Genomic DNA, 18,619 nt, shown 5'->3' with positions numbered 1-18,619 from the left:
GATAAATTGAAATAATTATGTCCGAATTTAGTGTCAGAAAAGGAGTTAGCTGCAGACGAATAAACGTGTTTCGTTCTCTGGACATGTCGGGTCGCAATCGCTACAAAGGGCCAATTATAGTGGCGGGACCCACGCCCGCCAGCGCACCCTTCAAAAGCCCGGTAACGCCATGCTTTTATTGCCCTTGTGCCAGCTTCACTATCTCACTCCTCGAGGTCGCATATCTTGCCCTGCATCTTCCTTGCTGTCTCTTTATCAACACAACCTCGCTCCTGGTAAAGGGCAGGCGCCACTTTTTCCCGAACAAATTTGACTTGTCTTACAATGGACAGGTACGTTTTTTTTCGCCTATAAATTTTGTTCACAGTTTCATGGAACTCAACTCAATTTACCCAGCACCCCCAACATGCAGACTCCTACATCATCGACTGCTCAAGTTCATTTTTCCAGTGATGTCCGCAACATGGACAGCTGGGCCCGCCGTACAAGCATCCCGTTGACCACAGCGGAAGCTTTAGGCACTACCTATGCCCGTGCTCATAAATGGTTGCTGTCACTCAAAGCACAACTAATTCAGCACCACGGATGGCAGGACGCGGAAGCGGCCGCCGATGCCCGTATGCTTTTCACCGTAGAAGCGCCTTCTCCATGGCGCTCCCCCAGTGGCCTCCCTTTGAGCCCCAAGTTGCGACTGCAGCTCCCCACACATGCATCCTCTTTTTTTTCTCCAGAGCGACGCGTTCAATGGCAAATGGTGTTCCACAGTGACATATTTGCCACCCAGCGACTCATCGTCCAACCCATCACCGACATCCTGAATCTCATACAATGCCTGCTCACCGGTGTTGTCACCCTCGTGTACGAGGAGCAACTACCACAGGGCACCTATACCACCACTCGGGGTCTCCCGTCAGTGCAGTGGATAACCAACAACCAAGCCGCCCTCCTTGAAATCTTTGGGCATGCCCATTTCAAACAACTCTGGAAGGCCGCCAATGACAGAACGACGTCATTCAAAGTTGACTTTGAACCTCGGCGCCGTTGATCGTGGAGTGGCACAAAAGCCCTTACCCTGGGGGCCAAGGCTCGCGTGCAACAAGCGCCTTCGTGTATTCTTCTAAGCGCCATCCTTTCATTTCCCCACTTGTGATCCGCTTCGCTACCTAGTTTGTTCCTTTGCCCTGCGCCGCATTGTTGTGATATACTGCTTTCCTTACGCGTATTTGTCATAATACTTATATCTCCACATAGACCACTCGCATATCGTTAATTCGCTTTATTCATTCTATACATACCTATCATCGATCACATTTAATACCCGCCATCATATCGTTACAATCGAATACTTAGCATCACCCACTGTCTGCTTAATGTTACAACGCGAATGCTCACCCACCTTGATCAAAGTTTCGCGAGACCCAAAGTGTGGAACTGCCCTTGACCCAGCCCCGATAACATGGCTCGATGGTATTGTCAGCAAGCGACAAGGATGACTCAAGTGTGGAGACACGATGTGTGTTGTGTGGTCCCCCTATTCCATGGCGGGTCGATATGGACTGCGCTCGCGCCAGACTGGGTTAGTGTCCGAAGGTCATCCGACCTTGGAAAGTGCGGCACTTGTGGATAATCTCGCAGAGTAGACGGACATAATCAGACTCCGCGTGATAGGGGAGACCTTGAAATGTTTAGCGCCTTCAAAAAAAAACACGTTGAAGGGTCGCACTAACGGTGAGATCAGTCAGAGGCACGTTGGGTGCGTGAGGCAGACTGTGCTTTAGACAGTCATGTCCTTGTGATGAACGATATGCTAATTCAAGAATATCACGGCATAATTGCATGCATACATGGAATGACAGAACTTAGCTGGCGATTGAAAAAATTGTCGGAGGTTGATCAAGATCTGTTAACTCGCGTCGCGTCGGAGAAATCCGCGTCACGTGCGCCTCAAGTCACTTGGCCTGCTAGCTGCGTAGTCGCTCTGGAAATTTCATCGTATTCCTCTACTTGACAGGGAAGATGAGTTCAGCCACAGTGCTTTGCCAGAGCCCTAATTGTCCACACGGGAACCCACCATCACGGCTAGAATGCCCCACGTGCAATAAGTATGTCACATACCATGTTGCATCCTGCTGTTAGCACTGAAGCCGACTCACACCAGGCTGGGCATCCGTGGTTCCTTTTTCTGCGGACAGGAGTGTTTCAAAGGCAACTGTGAGTAGATCACGATATCAATCGGCGTGGAAGCATTGAAAATGTCACACTTTTGACAGGGGTAAGTGCGATGTAAACTTAGGCACTACTTGCGCCTCATGTACATCCATTCTCTCCACATCCACTAGAAAACCCACAAAATCGTCCATGATCTTGCGCGATCCCCGGCCACTGCGGCTAATCCATCACAAGGTGAGTTAATAGAGATACTCGCCGGTAGCGGGTCAGCTGATGTGATACAGACGGCACTTTCCATCCTTTCGTGAACTTCGATTACACAGGCACTCTAAGACCCGTATACCCCCTCTCTCCGAAACGCGAAGTTCCGGCACATATCCCGCGCCCTGACTACGCAACTGATGAAGATGGTAGGATCTCGCGCCTTCTCAACAGCCTAGTACGCATTTTGAACATGTCAATGACTAATTTCCACTCCTTCCTACAGGAGTACCGACCACAGAGATGAAGCGAGCGGGTCAGCCTCCTCGTTTATTGAGTGCGGAGGAAATCAAAAAGATGAAAACTGCGTGCAGGGTAGGCTTCGATTATAATGAACCAGACATTAGACTCATTTTTCTCAAGCTCGGTCGAGAAGTGCTGGACATTGCAGCAGCAATGGTGCGGCCAGGTGTGACCACTGATGAAATTGACGCTGTTGTTCACCAAGCCACAATCGAGCGTGACGCATACCCGTCGCCGTTGAACTATCGCAATTTCCCGAAATCTGTCTGCACGTAAGATTGTCTCAAGCTTGTCATTTGATTTGTTATTGATGTCGCATCAGGTCTGTCAATGAAACCATATGTCATGGCATCCCCGATCGCAGGAAGTTACAAGAGGGTGACATCATAAATCTCGGTGTGTTGTACCACGTCATTTATTGAGTATTTTCTGACGTTGACATAGATATATCTTTATACTACGATGGTATGTGGAAACGTTTCGTTTTCGTTTTATCCCATGTTTGAAGACAAAGGTCAGGCTTTCATAGCGACGTGAATGCCACATACCCCGTCGGTGAAATAGACGAAGACTCCAAGAAATTGATTCAAACCACTCGACAATGTCTTGATGAGGCAATCAAGATATGCAAACCGGGTGCATTGTTCCGTGACATCGGCAAAGTTATGTCAGTATTTTTCTTTCGGTCCCGTTGGCTTATGTTTACGTTGGTCCTAGCGAGCCAATTGCACGCGCAAACGGATGTGCTGTCGTACGGACGTACACAGGTCACGGCATTAACGACTTGTTCCATACCGCCCCGAACATTCCACACTACGCAAAGAATAAAGCGGTTGGAACCATGAAACCTGGAATGGTAAGGAAGCTAGCGTCAAATTTTCTGGACTACTAACCTCATCGACTCTAGTGCTTTACAATAGAGCCGGTAAGTTGCCTCATGTTCACTGATTTGCTCCCCGGAGCCGAGCCTCATGCACGGTTGCTATTAGATGATTAACTTGGGTTTCAATTGGGACACACACCACTGGCCCGATAATTGGACTGCTACCACAGTAGATGGGAAACGCAGCGCCCAGTTTGAGGAAACTTTACTGTGAGCGCTATTTGAAGTTACCCTTTTTGAAACGAAACTCATCAATGTTTCAGTATCACAGAGACTGGTGTAGAAGTTTTGACTGCGGGGAGCACGGATCTGTAGCAAGAACATGTCATTATCTTTGCCAAGCGCACATTCAGGGATAGATACACTTACATGTTTTGGTCAGTATTCTTCCACTCTCCGCTCCAAAATATTCCCCTCAGCGGCAAGGCACATCGAAGCATCTCGAGATCGACTGAATGAATTCGGACATTTATGGATGTGACATGTGTACCCTTATCTTTCCTCGTTTCCCCTTATGCAAAAATATCGTTTCGTCTTTCAGCAAATACACCCGCTGACATTGACCCTTGGTAATAGAGGAAAGGGTTGGGAACACGTTTGTGGTTTCGCCATCCCCTCCCATCCCTTACTTTCCCACCTCCACCCACAAGATCGCCCTTCTTGTCAATCCACTGAGCGCCTCTTTTGCTCTCCATATGTCGGGCAATGACACTGAACCGTATCTTTTCGTCGAGAAATGTGGCTCGACCCGAGGGAATCCAATTTATGTGATCACAAAGTACATCCCGTCAGTTAGTGTACTCGAATGAAACAATTAACAGAAGGGGCTGATTGAGTCATTTAGCGCTATCAATGGCTACTCAAGTAGGACGGTATGCACTTCATTTCTTTGTGCCAACGCTCTTCTAATGTGACACGTAGAGGGAAATTAGATGCATGGATCTAGGTGGCGAAGCTCTCGGTTCTTACCAGGCTCGCCAAGGAGGCTGCACGCACATACAGGTGGGTGACGTTGACAGGCGTCGCAAGTTTATCTCAATTTCCATTACCGCCCGTCCCAGTTTTTCAATCAGTCTGAACATATTAAGTGTGTCTTTCCGTTGCAAACGCTGACGAGGCTTATTAATATATTTGAGATAGGTGCACTGGGTGCGGCATGGAGTTTTCGAAAGTAATGCTTCGCCAGAATGCCTACATCGAGATCAAAGGCCTCCCTTCCTAACCCCTCCGACGCCTGATGACCATTCTCTCCGCTATGATCGCTATCCTCGTTGCGCTGTGGAACAGCTATGAACAGCTATGCCTGGAATAGACACCCATAAAGTTTGGCAATCGCAATGTAATACTTCATACATCACATGCAATTTGTACAGTCCTCTGCCATAGTCACACATCGCCCACAAGTTAAGCACCCGAAAATTGTCCGCTTGCTTCTTTGTTCAAGCTCGTGGTCACATCTTTAAATGTCTCTTGCCGATCTACGGACCCGATGCGCTCGACCGGAACGAGGTCAGATAAGCTCTGCTTGCGTTGCCGTGAACCCTGTCGCATATGCAGAGATTGTGACTCATTGGTGCGGAGACTGCTGGAACTTGAAGAAGCGTTGAGTTGAGTAGTAGCGGTCATTCGAAGCCTCTGGAGATCTGCGTATGATCCCTGTCGACTCCGAACCTTGTGCCGCGAAGCGTCCTCATACGCGGATATATAGTTGACGGCATGGTCGTAATCTCCATGGTCTTCGTCATCTGAGAGGTCAGGTGTTGCCGGTCTGCTGCTGTCCTGAGTCGGGGTACTTCCTCCCCACGCGCTTGTTCCACATTTAGCACTCCGGCTCCATCCGAAGAGGCGCTCATCAATCCATGTCTGTGCAGCGGTCATGAGGGTGCGACCAGAGAAACCTGGATATACTTACCATGGGATGAATCAACAAATTACCTTGAGCATCAACTTGCCCCACGCTGCTCTTTCGCCGCCAAACCCCGGGATTGCCTGTCGACGGAGGTGCGCTTGCAGGGACTAAAATACGGAACTGGTTTGGTTGTCAAAACACCAGGCATCAATCACGTTGCTGTGGACTTGCCTGATCGAAATCATCATAGATCTTGGGGCCAAACTCATTGATAACCTCGGCAACTTCATTAGAAAGTCGAACTCTCATGGCTTTCACTTTGTCAAAAGACCGCTGTTGACCGGGGATCAACGCCACTATCAAGGGCCGCAAAGATCTAAGGAAATCGAACCACGGTCAGTACATAATTTAGGAGTGAGTCTTCTAAAAACTCACTTCAGTACGTCCATACCAGCCTCGCCAAACTTTAGGGCGGCGTAATTCATGAACGGCAAAGCCAAAATCACAAGGAAGGGAGTCGATATCCTCGTGGCCAGAGACGCGTTGGCTTTCACGGCAACTATTGTCGCAACTATAGCATAAAAAGCATACATGACTGGGGCGATACCGAGAGAAATGAGAATCTTCCAAGTTGCAAGCACATCGCGACCGGCCACTTTGACTACTGATGCAGCCAGTGCCTCTGAAGGAAAGTGAGTGCTTTGAGTAATTAATCAAATGTAAGCGCGAACACATACCTTTAGCTTTTTGACGTGAAATAATTGATGCCAAGATAAACATGGGACCATTAAGTATGACTCCTGGCAAAGCTAATGACGTCCAGATGATCAGGAGCACGAGACGATAAACGAGTAAGCCAAGCGTTTTCCAGCTCGCCTTTTGGGCTCGTGGAACCTTGCGGAAAACGTGAGACTGTGTATAGATTGGAAGTCGCCCGTAAACGTACTTGGTGATCACGAATCCCCAGATCACGAATCAAACGGTTGTACTTCAAAACGTCTGTCCGAAGTTTCTGTACTCGGGGCTCATCTTTGAAGTGTGTGTAGCCTTCCAAGAAGCGCCTGTTCAGTTCGACTACTTGGCCCAAGGTAAGATATTGCCCTGGTGTCTTGTATAATCGGCGGACGGCTTGTATAAGCTGTATGGCATTCAGTTCTCACTTACTTGGAGTAAATGTTGACGTAAACGCACCATAAGTGTGTCATAATCTGGAGCACGAATCGTCACTGTTTTCAGCCCGTCATAGATGAGGTCCAAGAACTTCGCTACAGCTTCACGCTTCTTGGTACCACCTTCTTTAAACATGTCAACAAGTTCAGTAGGCACATCGAGAGCAGTTCCAAATTCCACAACAGCGCGGGAGCGGAAGCGATGGGCATGAAAATATGATAAACCGACAGGTACGATCTTGACTTGCACAGTTGGATCGTTGGCCATGGCACCTAACGCCATGATGGAGACACCAGCTTTGAGTGGGAGTAGATCTGTCCTGTCGTGACTTCCACCTAAGAGGCCAACGATGAAAAGCTGCAATGAAAATGATGAGTAGTGAGCTTGCCTTCGGGGAATATGCCAATGCACCCTCCCTCCTTCAGTTTCTGATATACACCACGATACATTTCTTGCTGGTCGATGAATGGCAGAACCTTGAACGCTAAGCCCTTTATCCCATTTTCTCGACCTTCGCCAATTTTCTCCCGGATACGAATTGTTCCTTTGCCACTGTCCCCTCCAAATTCTTTCTTGACGCGCAACTCCGTATCTGAAATGACTTCGATGACCTCGGCAACGGCTGAGTTGACTGATTTTGGAAGCATGATTTGCATTTTTGGGACAAACTCGGTTTTAAACTTGGTGCCTTCCCCGAGGACTAGACACGGGTCATCCAGAGAGAGATATACTAAGCCAGTCCCAGGTCTTGCCTCGTCTGTAGCTCGAGAAACGGGGACTGAACAAAAGTCAGCGGGGAGCGTGGAACATATGATACAATGAACTTACTACTGTCCATGAGGCGGGCGAAAAAACCTATTGCCTTCCTCTTCATACTCTTAGCAGCAGTTAAAAACTGAACATGACGGTGTGTCTCGCGGTAAACCTCTAAGGTGAGAAGGAGAGGATCAAGGAACTACATAGAGAAACGGTCAGCGGGGGTTGACAGAGATGCAGAACATCCATTCACTTGATTGTGATGGGGAGCACCGACAAAAATGAGGGGGCCCTCAGGAGGGATGTTAAAGGCACCCCGTGGTCGTATCTCTCTGAAGAATATCTGCGTGACCATACGCCAGAATACCAGTGCGGCTTCATATGTGATTGCTGAAGACATTACGAACAGGCCTTATAGATGTTAGTTAGTGGTTGGTCACGCAACATATGATGGTATAAAGAGAAAGGCGTAGGCTTGGGGTACGGCGTGCTTTAGGGGATTGCTGAGCACATCCACTGCAATGTCCAAAATTTGGGGTGTCACAACACGTCCAAATAGACTCCACTAAGTACTAGTACTTGACGTATTGCTTACTTGTCAAGATATCCTCATGACGTTTTACACACTGGTGATCTCACCGCTGCTCACGCTCTCCTACGCTGAGTCTCGCACTAGGTCGTGCATCCGCGACAACAAACGATATCTGATGACCTATATTCTTTCCTGCATTATGTCACCAGAAGACCTCCGCGGTTGATGATACATTTTCCGACTTGTGGCTCGAAATAATTCATAAACATCACAAAAATTGTGTATCCTGATTAAAAGGGGATTTGAAGAGTCGTAAATGATCGAACTGCAGAAACAAAGCAGGAGTTGAAAAAAGAGTGGGATGTTGAAAGAATCCTTCAATCATCAGTCTGGTTCAAGTTAGCTCTCCGATATCCGAGGTCTTGCGGCACTTTGGGAAGATCCATTGCTTGTTGTACTCGCACGATTGTAGTGGAATATGCCGTGTAGCTGATGCAATCGGTCCTCTGCTGGCAGATCGGGTGTATGGTGTGAAGATTGAGGCGACATTTCCACTCGGCTGGGAGCAGGAGAACTAGGGACGGGCGATTCATGGCCATTTGCTTCCAATTCTGATAAACTTCGTAAGGATGAAACTGAAAACTGAAATGAAGAAACATACTTGACAGTGTGCTTGCGACCGCCACAGTTCGTTCCATATCCTCAGCCGCCCTACTCGCAAGTGCGCGGTTGATGTACTTGCGAAATGCAGGGCCAGTTGTCTCTAGCAGCTTCTCAACGCGAGGTCGCTTGTGCGGGTAATTTTTCAAGAATTGGTGCAGCTCAGTGATACCCTCCTTGTGCATCGCTCCTGTGGTCTCGCTGGAGATGTGATTTATGATGGTGATCAACTGTGCTTCCGGATCTGGCTCTTCAACAGGCGGCGAGAAACCGTTGTGCGAAGAGACACTTGGGCTTGTTCGGTGACTGGGGGAAGACTGCTGATTGGCAGAAGAGGCTGCAGGCGATATCGGTCGACTGGAAGCTGCTGAGTATGGGCGTCCAATAGGCTCTGGTGGGCTGTGATTCGACCGCATTGGGAGGTCTGTTGCTGCTCGAGAGGTGGAGTTGAGAATGCGGTAGACATAGGGGTATACTATAGTCGCGGATGGGTCGTCAAAGGATGCGGAAAGGAAGTCGTAAACTTCATCGCCATAATGCGCTAAGACTTGGTTAGTCAACAGTTTACTTCCGTGAGACTTCACATACCAACTACATGCTGAATGATAACCTTGATGGTCCTCAACGGCATGTCCCCACACGGGACCTTATTCGTGGCTCTGGCTCTCCATTCGTTTGGAGGTACAGACTGTAAGAAGTGCTCGACAGCAGGCAAGAGCTCAACCGGATCAAGTTTTTGCTCCTTCAGATCTTGAGGAATGTTTCGAGCTAGCTTCCAAACACATTTCAAGACAAGCTCAGCGACACGAGCCTCTTTGGAGTCCGAGAGTGTTCCATTGCTAGGAAACGGCTTCACGATCTGCAAAAGCAGGGAAAACAGGGAACTAGCGTAGTGTGTCAGGAAGGTAACATCAGGGTGGCAAAGACACGCACCGGAATATGGACATCCTGCGTCCTGTGGCAAACAGCCTCAAGATGATCATATTGATAAATCGTGACAGGTCCTTAACCTTGGTGACGTGACTCTCGTCAGTCTCCAACAATCTCAGCGTAAGCTCCTCTAATAGTGGTGTGAGGATGTCAACGGTTAGCGACTCAGCCAGGAAGATGTGGTCACAGAACGTGTTGAGTGTCTGAATGAGGTGCTTCGCCAATCTGAAGTTCTCGTCAGACACTAGATCCTCGGGACGTTCGAAGACATGCGCCATTTGCAGCGTGATAGTTTCTATAAGACCTTCGGTGTGTTCCGCCAATTCACGATACTCCGGGGATGCGTGCCCATCTTCTGGCTTTGTAACCAGAATCTTTTGGATTTTCTTCAGAGCGTCTACGCTGCGAGAGGGATCACTGCTCAGTATGCTAGAGATTGTAATTGTGATGTCGTCGGGAGCATCAAACCCAGGGGCATCGTCATATGTGTGTGCACTATCGACCAGAGTCTCCACAGACTCTGTAGAAGGCATAGATGGAGCATTGGTGTATGAGTGGCCATTAGCGTTGATGGTGTACGGTAGTTCTGAAGCCTCTTGTGTGGCAACATTCGAGGATAATCCAGAAAAGTTTGGGCGAGGCTTAGGAGGTCCGAGACGCGATGGTAACATGCTCTTCGGGCGCGGGCCCAAAGGAGAGGACGGCGCGGCAATACTTGAGCCTGCCATAGCCAATGGAACGGTGATACCTGGAAGTTTCGGTCGCATTGGAGAGGAGGGTCTGGCAATGTGGGAAGGAGCTGGAGAGGCAGACCGCGGCGTCTTGGCAGGGGAACCTGGTCTAGCGAATCGGGAGATACCCGAGATGGCTGGACTTGCTGGTCGTGGTGAGGTCGGCGAATCTGATCGCACACCAGTGCCTGCCAGACGAGAGATTTGTGCAGGATGCGCAGGTGTCTGCGGAACCGGCTTGCCTGGGCTACTGGGCCCTGCGACGCGGCGTAGACGCTCTTCAAGCTGCGTCTTATCTTTTGGTGACAATGATCCCACAAGCGACCAGACTTTCTCTCCAATCAAGGAGTATACCTCACTAGATCTCGTCTATCAATGTTCAAAGCAATGACAAGGAACAGACTTTACCTTAGAGCAGATAGAGCAGACTTTCGCACGGCGGAGTCTTTGTCTGCGATCATAGAACCCAAGACAGGGAAGGCCTTGCTGGGCTGATTGCATGCAGACATACCGTTGCGCTTCAGGAGACTGCTGATTTCATCCAGAGCGCCCTGGCGGGTCTTTGCCACCTTAGATTTCATGCCATGCTCCAGCAGTAGGTCAAAGACCCGGCTGAATGCATACACCTTTGGCATCATTTGAACGATTTGTTGCACGCGGGCGCGCACCGGTTCACGAGCGTCACCGAGCTAGCGGAAGTATACGTTAGAACCGAATACACCATGATAATCAGTTCCGCACCTTGTTAATCAATGTCGGGAGGAAGCACAAAGCCTCTGAGTCGTCTATTTGAGCGTCAATACTGCGCAAAAACGCAAGAACAGCTTCGACCACTTCTAGGCATTTGGCACTTAAGTTGGACTGAGGTTCATGAGCCTTGATAGAAACATATTTCAGAGCGAGATCGCTGCAGGCTAAAGCGACGGCTCTGAGATCGTCCGGAGGGACTCCAAATTTGTCATCTCCAGACTCCGCGGCAGAAAAGAAATTGTGCATCGTAGTCAATCCTGAGACATGATCGTTGACAGCGTTGTGGTCGTGGCTGAATAGCTGAGCAACAAGGTCCTTGGATGCATGTGGCTCCATTTGGTGCTGCAGGAGATCGGCCAAATCCTTCCTGGTAGTTCCACCTTCGTTAATCCACCGCTGAGCATCCTTGGCTAATCTCGCACGCTTAGCCTCCATGTTCATACTGGAGAATGGGAGAGCAGAAACCACTGCCGGAGGTACCATAGAACTCTTTGTAGTAATACTTGACGCTCCTGCGCGCTTGAGGCCACCGATTCCCGACTTTCCGGGAAGGCGAGACGTGGCAGGTTCATCCACTGAATCCGCTCGAGAGTCCGGTCGGGAGTTTGTCCCTTGTGGCAACTTCCGTCGGACACCCGTGAGTTTACTAGCTGTTGTGGAGGAAGCTTGGGCAGCTGGAGATGGTGGAGGGGGACTCGGTGATAAATTTGCGGGTACTGAGGAGGCAACCTTTGAAGCAGAAGGTTTTGCTGGTATTGTTGCCACAGGTGGAGTAGTCGGTGGTGGAGCTGCACTATCTCGAGCTGCTTGAATGATAGGAACGGCAGTCTTCCTCGAGGCTGGCTTTAATGAATTTGTCTGTTGCATAACTTTGTCAAAGCCGACAAAGGTGATCAGGTGGGGCAGAAGGGCTTGGGCGCCCTTCCTGACATCAGTGCTCCGATCATCGAGGCAAGAGACCACGGTACCAGCCCAACTGCTTAGGTCCAACGACGAGGTAGGAGGATGTTCTTTGAGATAGTCGGCTATCCACCCAAGTAGAGAGGCTCGTTGGGTTGGGTTAACCGCTTCTAGAGCCGTTCCCAAAAAATGGACCATAGAATCCAGCCCCTCGCTTGCGATAGCCATTGCGGTTAAAGCCTGGATTGCTGCCGCGCGAATAGGTGCCTTTTGATCAGAAAGAACAGTTGCCACTGGTACTACGAAAAGCTTGTTTTGCTTCTCAAAGGGTTTGCCCATGCCGGTTGCGATACGAGCGACTATGTCAAGTGCAAGACTTTGTACAGCTTTATTGGTGTCCAGCACTCGGGCCTTAAGAACTTGTGCAATCTCGCCTGGGCGCATGAGTATCAGTACCATAAACCTTGATCAGGAGAAGCATCCTTGCCTATAGTCGGTTTCAGGCGTTTATTTGCTCCTTGGTCCAGAAGCGCCTGGAGCGTCTCCAGAGCCTCCTTCCTAGCTTTCCAAGCGTCACTCTTGGTATCAGCAAGAATGGTCGTGCCTTTGAGCAGCCCGTCGATTTCCACTCTCGGAAAGAGATCGTCCAAAGGGTCAAGCCCCTTAGCGGCTCCTCCACCAGTCACAGGTGCCAATGCTGCAATGTCGGCAGAAGTACGAATTGGCTCTGGTGCTGGTGCACCCTCGACCTTGTCGAATTCGCCTTGAATAGTCACTAAAAGCTGAGCATTCAAGTCCTCCAGGAAGTCCTTGATACCTATGAATCGTGTTGGAGGATTCAATTACAAAGTTGATAGCACTCTTACTAGATCCTGCGAACAACTTGACAGAGACAAGGGTCTTTGTAGCACTTGTCCTCACAGCCGCGTTAGAGTTCTTCAAAGAAGTCTTCAAAAAGTCAATCAGAGGACGAAGGGAAACGCCAGCAATGCCAAATTCGACAATGGAGTTATCGATCCATCCAAGTGCGTCAGCAAGGACTTTTGGAGCCTTCTGCTTTCCAAGCGGATCATATGCTATACTCGAAGGTCATCAAAGGGCAGGTCTACAAAAAGGAGCATGAACGTGCCTTGGTTAAGGACAAATTGTAGAGATGTTTTTTCTGCAAAGGCCGTCAGTGCATCGCCAGCTGGCTTCTTAAGCTTCATGTCGCCCAACTTCTCAGACAGATGACTTGTCGACAAAGCAACACACGACCTTCCGAATGACGGACAGCGCTCGGCAAGGACGGTCAGGACACCGTATAGTTTTGCTGATACCTGGAAAAAATATTACATGATGGAAAACCGCATCTGAGGCCAGACCAACGGACCTGGAAATTCTTTTCGGACCATCCCTTCTTCGCTATAGCTCGGACAACGACCTCGGCATCAACATCTTCAACGACACCTTCTATCCAAGTCTGCATTTCTTCGCATGCGGCAAGCCTGGCTTTCCAGTTCGCATCTCCCAAGCCCTCTATGATAGTCGCCGGTATTAACTCGGCCGCAAGACCCTCAGCATCCTCAGGAGTATGTTTATATTTGAAAGTGTCAATAGCACCAGGCGCGGCGGGAGCGGCAGGCTTCGAAGGTTTCGCGGAAGCGGTGGGAGGAAGTTTCTTGACAGCAGGACCACTCTTGGCTGGAGCTGAGGAACTTGCTTCCGGTGCCTCAGAAGTGGGCGGGGTTTTCTTCTGCTGTGGTAGTGAAATGTTAAGAGTATCCTCAGGATGAATAAAATGCGAACCATAAGCCTGGCAGGCGGTTTCCCAACCGGCTTCTTGGGAGGTTCTTCATCTATCATTAGTGCATCTGAGGGAGCAGGACCTCCTGCTTTCTTGAGCGGTGGGCCGTTTTTCTTTGGAGGTTCTTTCGCAGCGGCAGGAGCCTTTGGCGGTCCTCCAGCGCCAGCTTTACATTTTACCACAGCCTTCTCGTATGCTTCTTTCACCTTCGCCTTGCGAATATCGGCGAGCCCATCCATCAGAGCGTTGAGCGGTCGCTCCCCAACCATCTTCATGAGGATACCTAGGCAGCCAGCAGCTTCATTGCGTGCGCCCTCAAATCCATCCTCGAGCAAAACAGCGAGCGGATCGGTCAGTATCTTGATCTGGCCAGTTTGCACTGGCGTCGTTGAAGTCGATAGCGAGCGAGCGAGAAACTTGAGAGTCCCTTCCTTTATTTGTGGGTTCTTGTTTCCCAAAGCTGGTATCAGATCAGGTATCATATCGGGTAAAGTGGTCTGCAGAACCCATCAACCACAAAAGTGGAATCCAATCATAACCACGTACCGTTGCAAAAACGGCATCTAATGCAGCTCCGATTGCGTCCGTAACATTCGTTTTTCGTTCTTTCAAGCGCTCTAGCATCAAAGGAACTACGGTCTCCCTGAGCCTACCGAACGGAGACATCATGCCCTTTGCCAGGCCCTCCATGACGTGAGCAGCGGTCATGACACAATTGATGTTTGCGTCTTTCGAGATGCATGCGGCAAGCGACTTCGCTAGTTCTCCTAGCTCAGGGGCGTCCTGGATGCGAGGGGTGGCATTTACAAGTGTAAGCAGCTCGTCCAACACCTCCTTTCTCTCTTTCCATTTTGAAGACGTGAGGTTAGCCTGCATGTTGGAGGGAAATTTTGGAACAATGTTAACTGGCTCTGCCAGAGTGCGAGGATCGGGGAGATCCAGTTCTGGAAAGTGAGAAATTAATCTCTCCTCAAGAATTATTGATAATATTCTGACCTTCTGGTTGCCCATCTGCTTCAGCCTCGCCCCCATCAGCTGCATCGCCTGCCATTTCTGCCTCGCGCTGCTGCGCTCGGGTGAGCCTTTCAGACTTCAAGGTTCCTTTGCCCTTCTCTGCTTTTTCCATCCCTTCGAATGCTTCCTGCAATTCCTTGACCTGCACCGGCTTAAGCTCCGATAACCAAGGATCTATTGCTGGACCGATGTATTGATATAATATATGAGTGAGTTGCGTGCCTTCTGAACGGACATTCTTGTCGGCATGCGCGAATATCTTGGGCAATGATTTTAAAACAGGGGCCGGAGGGGTCACTTGAGTTCCGAAAGTCCTGCACAGAATCAACAGTCAGCTCGCTCGGAAACAGAATTTCAAGGTGCAGGTTAGAGGTGCCATGGTGTAGCAGCAGACAGCTTACCGAACAACTTCTTTCAAAGCAAATACACATCCAGCCACGGTCTTTGGCTGTTTTGCAGAAAGTCCGGGTATGATATCCGCCTGAGTGAATGAGATGCCTGTAAGACCATGGGTAATCAAGAGAAGGCGACACTGCACGCACTACAACACCAGCAGCGGAATTCTCAACTTCCACGTATTGAAGAATAAGCTCTATTGCTTGGTTCTTTGTACCGGCTCTCGCAGACCCAAGACACTTGTCAACTAAGGCCGGCACAACAGCTTCTCTGGTCTTTGCCACAGTCTCTCCAGCAAACTTGACCAGCGCCACGAGACACTCTACACCTTTTTCTTGTGCCACAGCATTGGAATCTGTGGCAATCTTCTTAAGAAGATCAGGGCTGTTGATATAGGGCTTAAATGCGGGGTCGGTGTCGGATGCGGTGGTTTGGAAAGTCTTGATCAAAGATTCGTATCCGCTTACACGGGCTTTCCAGTTCTTGTGATTAAGCCTCTCTGATATTGGAAGGGAAGAGAAATCTTCCTCCTGAGGCGGAGGCCCGTCCATGCCAGCTTAAAAGTTATCGAGAGAGATCGTGACTAGTTAGTCGAACATCACCGAGAACGCGCCCCATTAGGTCACGGAACGTGACGGTGGCGTGACGATCCACATTCACGTGACAGAAATACGCGTGATATTGATTTATGTGTCAAACAGTGTCTATCTAGAGGCCAAGGATTTCCCGATCTCTGTAACTGTATCCCATACCCTCGTAGCCTCCGGATCTGCGGGGTTTTCCTCAAAAGCTTGAGCCAGCTTTGTCGACTGCGTATACCGTTCAAAAGCCCCCTCCTCTTCAGCTGTCATACCAAGATTATGATAGGCAACTACGAGTAGCTGCTGCACTTCCGAGGTGGCTTCTAGCATGGACAAGGACATATAGTCAGCTTCTGCCATAAGCAAACATGGCAGCGCATCTCGAAGGCCTGCTTCTGTCAGGATATAAGTGCCAGGCACCAACGCGTTTGAAAATGTCTTACTTGATGAATCCATGGACGCAATCATGCACCTTGCGAGAGTGTGGTTTGCAAATGCACGGTGCTCCATCTCCTGTCCGGACAAAATCTGTTGCCAACAGGGTCTCAGTATCCCTTGCGATTCGCAGCGCGACAGAACTTACTTGTGGCATGATCCCTAGAATCAATTGCTGACAATGATCTGACATTCCGAACTCCAAGCCAACATCGGCGAGGAGTATAATGCCTAATCTATACAACGGAAACCTGCCTTGAAACTCTGCTTGCCAAAGAGCTTGCAGAAGCGGTTGGATCGCAGCCACTGCTTGACCGCGCCGCTGATACTTAATCAGCAAGAGCCCGAGAATGAGAAGAACAGGCTTACTCGAGCATTCATTACGTCATGCAATTCCATGTTTATGGCGGGAAGCGGAGTCGAGCTTTCATCAAAGAAATATTCCTTGGAGACGAAAGTTGATGACGAAGGCCTTCGGGGTAAGAGAAAGTCGTCAAAGAACCGCCTTTGTCCACTGCCATAAATGTCAATTCGGCAAATATAAGTTCAGAAAAGAACCCAACGGACCGACGACTTGTCCTCAGAGCTAGTATATGCCAAACAGCTTCTGCCCACTGGTGGTACTCGTCCAATGAAAGGCCGCGCCACGTCTCCGGATGCAGTAGCAGTGCCAATGCCTCTGAATACAATCCGTTTCTACCACGCTTAAACATAAAACATCAGCATCTCATTCAATAGTTCGCAATCGCATGCATACCCTATAAGAGCGATTGAGGAGCGTGTTCAGATGATTTTGGTCATCTTGGCCAGCCTTCGTGATGAACAACACGAACGATTCCTCAACATCGGCAAGATCGTAGCATCCTGTAAATGTCAGTTTTTCGGTCACGCTAACTCCAGATGGCCTCACCTAACGTTTGCCACAGCACAGCTTGCATTGCATGGTGACTGCACATGCGCTTGGTGTCTACCCAGTTATTGTGTAGGGCAATAGCCTCAATCAATTTCTCAAAGCATAACGTCAGCGGTTGTCCCTACGCGTGGCATCAGTAAGAGAATCATGCAGCATTATGGGCTGTCATTCACGTATTGGGGATCAAGCAGTTTTGCCACGTCAAACAACACCTCCAGCGGATGGAGGTCAGGCTGAATCTCGTTTAAGACTGGAGTTTCGTTCAGGGATGGCAAGCGATGAAGCATGCTAAATCGGAAATCAACATTTCACAGTCAAACGGGCAGATAAATTACCTGATGCAATGCTGGAGAGTTATACGATCTCCGCTTGTTCTAGCGACTGCAATAGCTTCATGAAGTAGCTGTATGTGAACACTGTGAGAACTGTGGAGAACAAGAAACGATATCGCGGATACCTTGCTGGCAGCAGGATATTCCTTTCGAGTATAGTGCATCCGTACCAGATTCAGCAACGCATGCTGTCGAACACCCCTGCAAGATACCCAGTGAGGTAGGGCGCAGGAAGCTGAACTAACACGACGCACGAATCATTGTGTTCATGAAAATGCTGTTCAAAATATCTACGCAAGTTCTCGGGACCTATAATACCATCTCCCGTTGCCAGACCTTTTTCCCAGCTATTGTCCAATGAGTATCATATAGTCATAGCCTGCTGGAAGGAAGATGTATTGCTTACGCTTCAAATGGTTCAGGTCGCGCCCAAGATTTCACGTCACTCGACGTCTTGAATAGCCATATATCAGAAGTAAGCGGATCCTTCTCTATAGGTCCATAACCTGCTTTGCTGGATCCAGCAACCCACGCCTGGTAGTCTTTTTGCAGTTGCACGACGCCATAGAATGATAGCTTGATGAAACTGACGAAACATCTACGCACAAAGAAACCAAACAGAGATGTTCGACGCTATGGCCGGCTTTCTAAGCTCAGAGCGCTACAGGAGGTAGTAACTGCCTACCAGAACGGCCGGCTGGAGGCCATCAGTTGTCTATTGCCCTCTACCGAGCAATGGTTTTGACTCACTTGGTCATCACTTTTTTCAACAAATATTGAAGGTGTGCCTGGGAAGTATTCATAACTGAAAGGTAAATCGGCATAAAAAACCTACTAAGGAAAAAGTTAGTAAGTTGATCAAGCGCTCGGAGCTGGCTTGCCTGCGATCACATCCGATGAGAGAGGGCCAAGAGCAAATATTACTTATGTGCCTACCACATTCTCCAGAGCGCCTATAAGCCCCTGGACAACCGGTGTATCCGCACTAGGCGCAATTTTGACCATTCTCAACAACTGCTGATGGGACCTAGGTTCAACCACCTGAGGCGGACATTATTGATCGCAACTTCCTTCGGGAGAAATTCCAAACCCACCTCGGACGTTTCCATCATGAGAAATCGATACATATAGAGCAGAAAGTCTTTCGGCAGGGTCTTCTGAAGCTCGAATTCCTTGAAAATCAGCAATAGCATTGCTATGAGATCAATATGATGTGGCCTGAGGACATGGTGAACAGGTGGTGGCGTGGCTCGACCATCCATCGCGCGATGCGGTACCACAGTACTTGTGAAGATAGAAAGCTCTTGAGTACTTATTGAAGTAGTCGA

General features: G+C 49.2%; 5 protein-coding genes across 5 annotated transcripts; 3 read left to right on the top strand and 2 right to left on the bottom strand.

Annotated features, from left to right (window-relative positions):
* The first annotated feature begins 79 nt into the window (after nt 1-79).
* DEU56DRAFT_3220 (uncharacterized protein) lies at nt 80-1,278 on the top strand. The gene is made up of 3 exons (XM_041345656.1): nt 80-332; nt 397-1,196; nt 1,252-1,278. Exons 1-2 carry the CDS (start codon nt 325-327, stop codon nt 1,043-1,045), a joined length of 657 nt encoding a protein of 218 aa, XP_041215521.1. The 5' UTR covers nt 80-324; the 3' UTR covers nt 1,046-1,196; nt 1,252-1,278.
* Nucleotides 1,279-2,022: 744 nt separating this feature from the next.
* Nucleotides 2,023-4,131, top strand: DEU56DRAFT_920844 (methionine aminopeptidase; the record flags this gene model as incomplete). Its single annotated transcript, XM_041358499.1, has 14 exons — nt 2,023-2,102; nt 2,159-2,211; nt 2,271-2,272; nt 2,340-2,403; nt 2,454-2,579; nt 2,657-2,745; nt 2,794-2,945; nt 2,996-3,069; nt 3,118-3,138; nt 3,193-3,340; nt 3,391-3,529; nt 3,581-3,598; nt 3,663-3,766; nt 3,820-4,131. Coding segments are annotated over 14 exons (1,122 nt in total), but the record flags the coding sequence as incomplete, so codon positions are not given.
* A 241-nt stretch (nt 4,132-4,372) lies between these two features.
* On the top strand, nt 4,373-4,869 carry DEU56DRAFT_2917 (uncharacterized protein). The gene is made up of 4 exons (XM_041345508.1): nt 4,373-4,428; nt 4,478-4,558; nt 4,618-4,643; nt 4,697-4,869. The coding sequence occupies exons 2-4, from the start codon at nt 4,493-4,495 to the stop codon at nt 4,776-4,778; spliced, it is 174 nt and encodes a 57-aa protein (XP_041215519.1). The 5' UTR covers nt 4,373-4,428; nt 4,478-4,492; the 3' UTR covers nt 4,779-4,869.
* DEU56DRAFT_3034 (glycerol-3-phosphate O-acyltransferase) lies at nt 4,815-7,887 on the bottom strand. Its single transcript, XM_041345562.1, has 10 exons — nt 7,585-7,887; nt 7,404-7,530; nt 6,964-7,353; nt 6,597-6,910; nt 6,352-6,543; nt 6,143-6,299; nt 5,841-6,087; nt 5,637-5,781; nt 5,469-5,585; nt 4,815-5,419 (listed from the first exon to the last, which is right to left on the bottom strand). Exons 1-10 carry the CDS (start codon nt 7,729-7,731, stop codon nt 4,961-4,963), a joined length of 2,295 nt encoding a protein of 764 aa, XP_041215518.1. The 5' UTR covers nt 7,732-7,887; the 3' UTR covers nt 4,815-4,960.
* A 375-nt stretch (nt 7,888-8,262) lies between these two features.
* DEU56DRAFT_867166 (armadillo-type protein) lies at nt 8,263-18,553 on the bottom strand (the record flags this gene model as incomplete). Its single annotated transcript, XM_041355408.1, has 24 exons — nt 8,263-8,474; nt 8,525-9,064; nt 9,112-9,407; nt 9,457-10,542; nt 10,593-10,873; nt 10,926-12,268; nt 12,322-12,651; nt 12,701-12,910; nt 12,964-13,153; nt 13,207-13,545; nt 13,623-14,117; nt 14,167-14,564; nt 14,617-14,948; nt 15,036-15,115; nt 15,177-15,560; nt 15,783-16,139; nt 16,195-16,368; nt 16,610-16,750; nt 16,804-16,910; nt 16,957-17,080; nt 17,133-17,247; nt 17,546-17,638; nt 17,698-17,924; nt 18,386-18,553. The coding sequence occupies 24 exons, from the start codon at nt 18,551-18,553 to the stop codon at nt 8,263-8,265; spliced, it is 8,022 nt and encodes a 2,673-aa protein (XP_041215517.1).
* Between the last annotated feature and the right edge of the window lie 66 nt (nt 18,554-18,619).

Source organism: Suillus clintonianus (genome assembly GCF_016758775.1).
Source record: "Suillus clintonianus strain FC179 chromosome Unknown DEU56scaffold_1, whole genome shotgun sequence".
Taxonomy (NCBI): Eukaryota; Fungi; Basidiomycota; class Agaricomycetes; order Boletales; family Suillaceae; genus Suillus; species Suillus clintonianus.
The sequence above is the reverse complement of the archived record's forward strand: the minus strand, read 5'-3'. Positions and strand labels throughout refer to the sequence as shown.

What these genes read in the sequence shown, in the direction of transcription:
- DEU56DRAFT_3034 (XM_041345562.1), bottom strand. Translation starts at nt 7,731, where the DNA reads ATGTCTTCAGCAATCACATATGAAGCCGCACTGGTATTCTGGCGTATG. An exon ending in CATTGGCATATTCCCCGAAG is followed by an intron (nt 6,911 to 6,963) that starts GCAAGCTCACTA and finishes TTGGCCTCTTAG; the next exon opens with GTGGAAGTCACGACAGGACA. An exon ending in ATTTGTTGATTCATCCCATG is followed by an intron (nt 5,420 to 5,468) that starts GTAAGTATATCC and finishes ACCGCTGCACAG; the next exon opens with ACATGGATTGATGAGCGCCT.
- DEU56DRAFT_2917 (XM_041345508.1), top strand. Translation starts at nt 4,493, where the DNA reads ATGGATCTAGGTGGCGAAGCTCTCGGTTCTTACCAGGCTCGCCAAGGA. An exon ending in GAGGCTGCACGCACATACAG is followed by an intron (nt 4,559 to 4,617) that starts GTGGGTGACGTT and finishes CGCCCGTCCCAG; the next exon opens with TTTTTCAATCAGTCTGAACA. An exon ending in AATCAGTCTGAACATATTAA is followed by an intron (nt 4,644 to 4,696) that starts GTGTGTCTTTCC and finishes TATTTGAGATAG; the next exon opens with GTGCACTGGGTGCGGCATGG.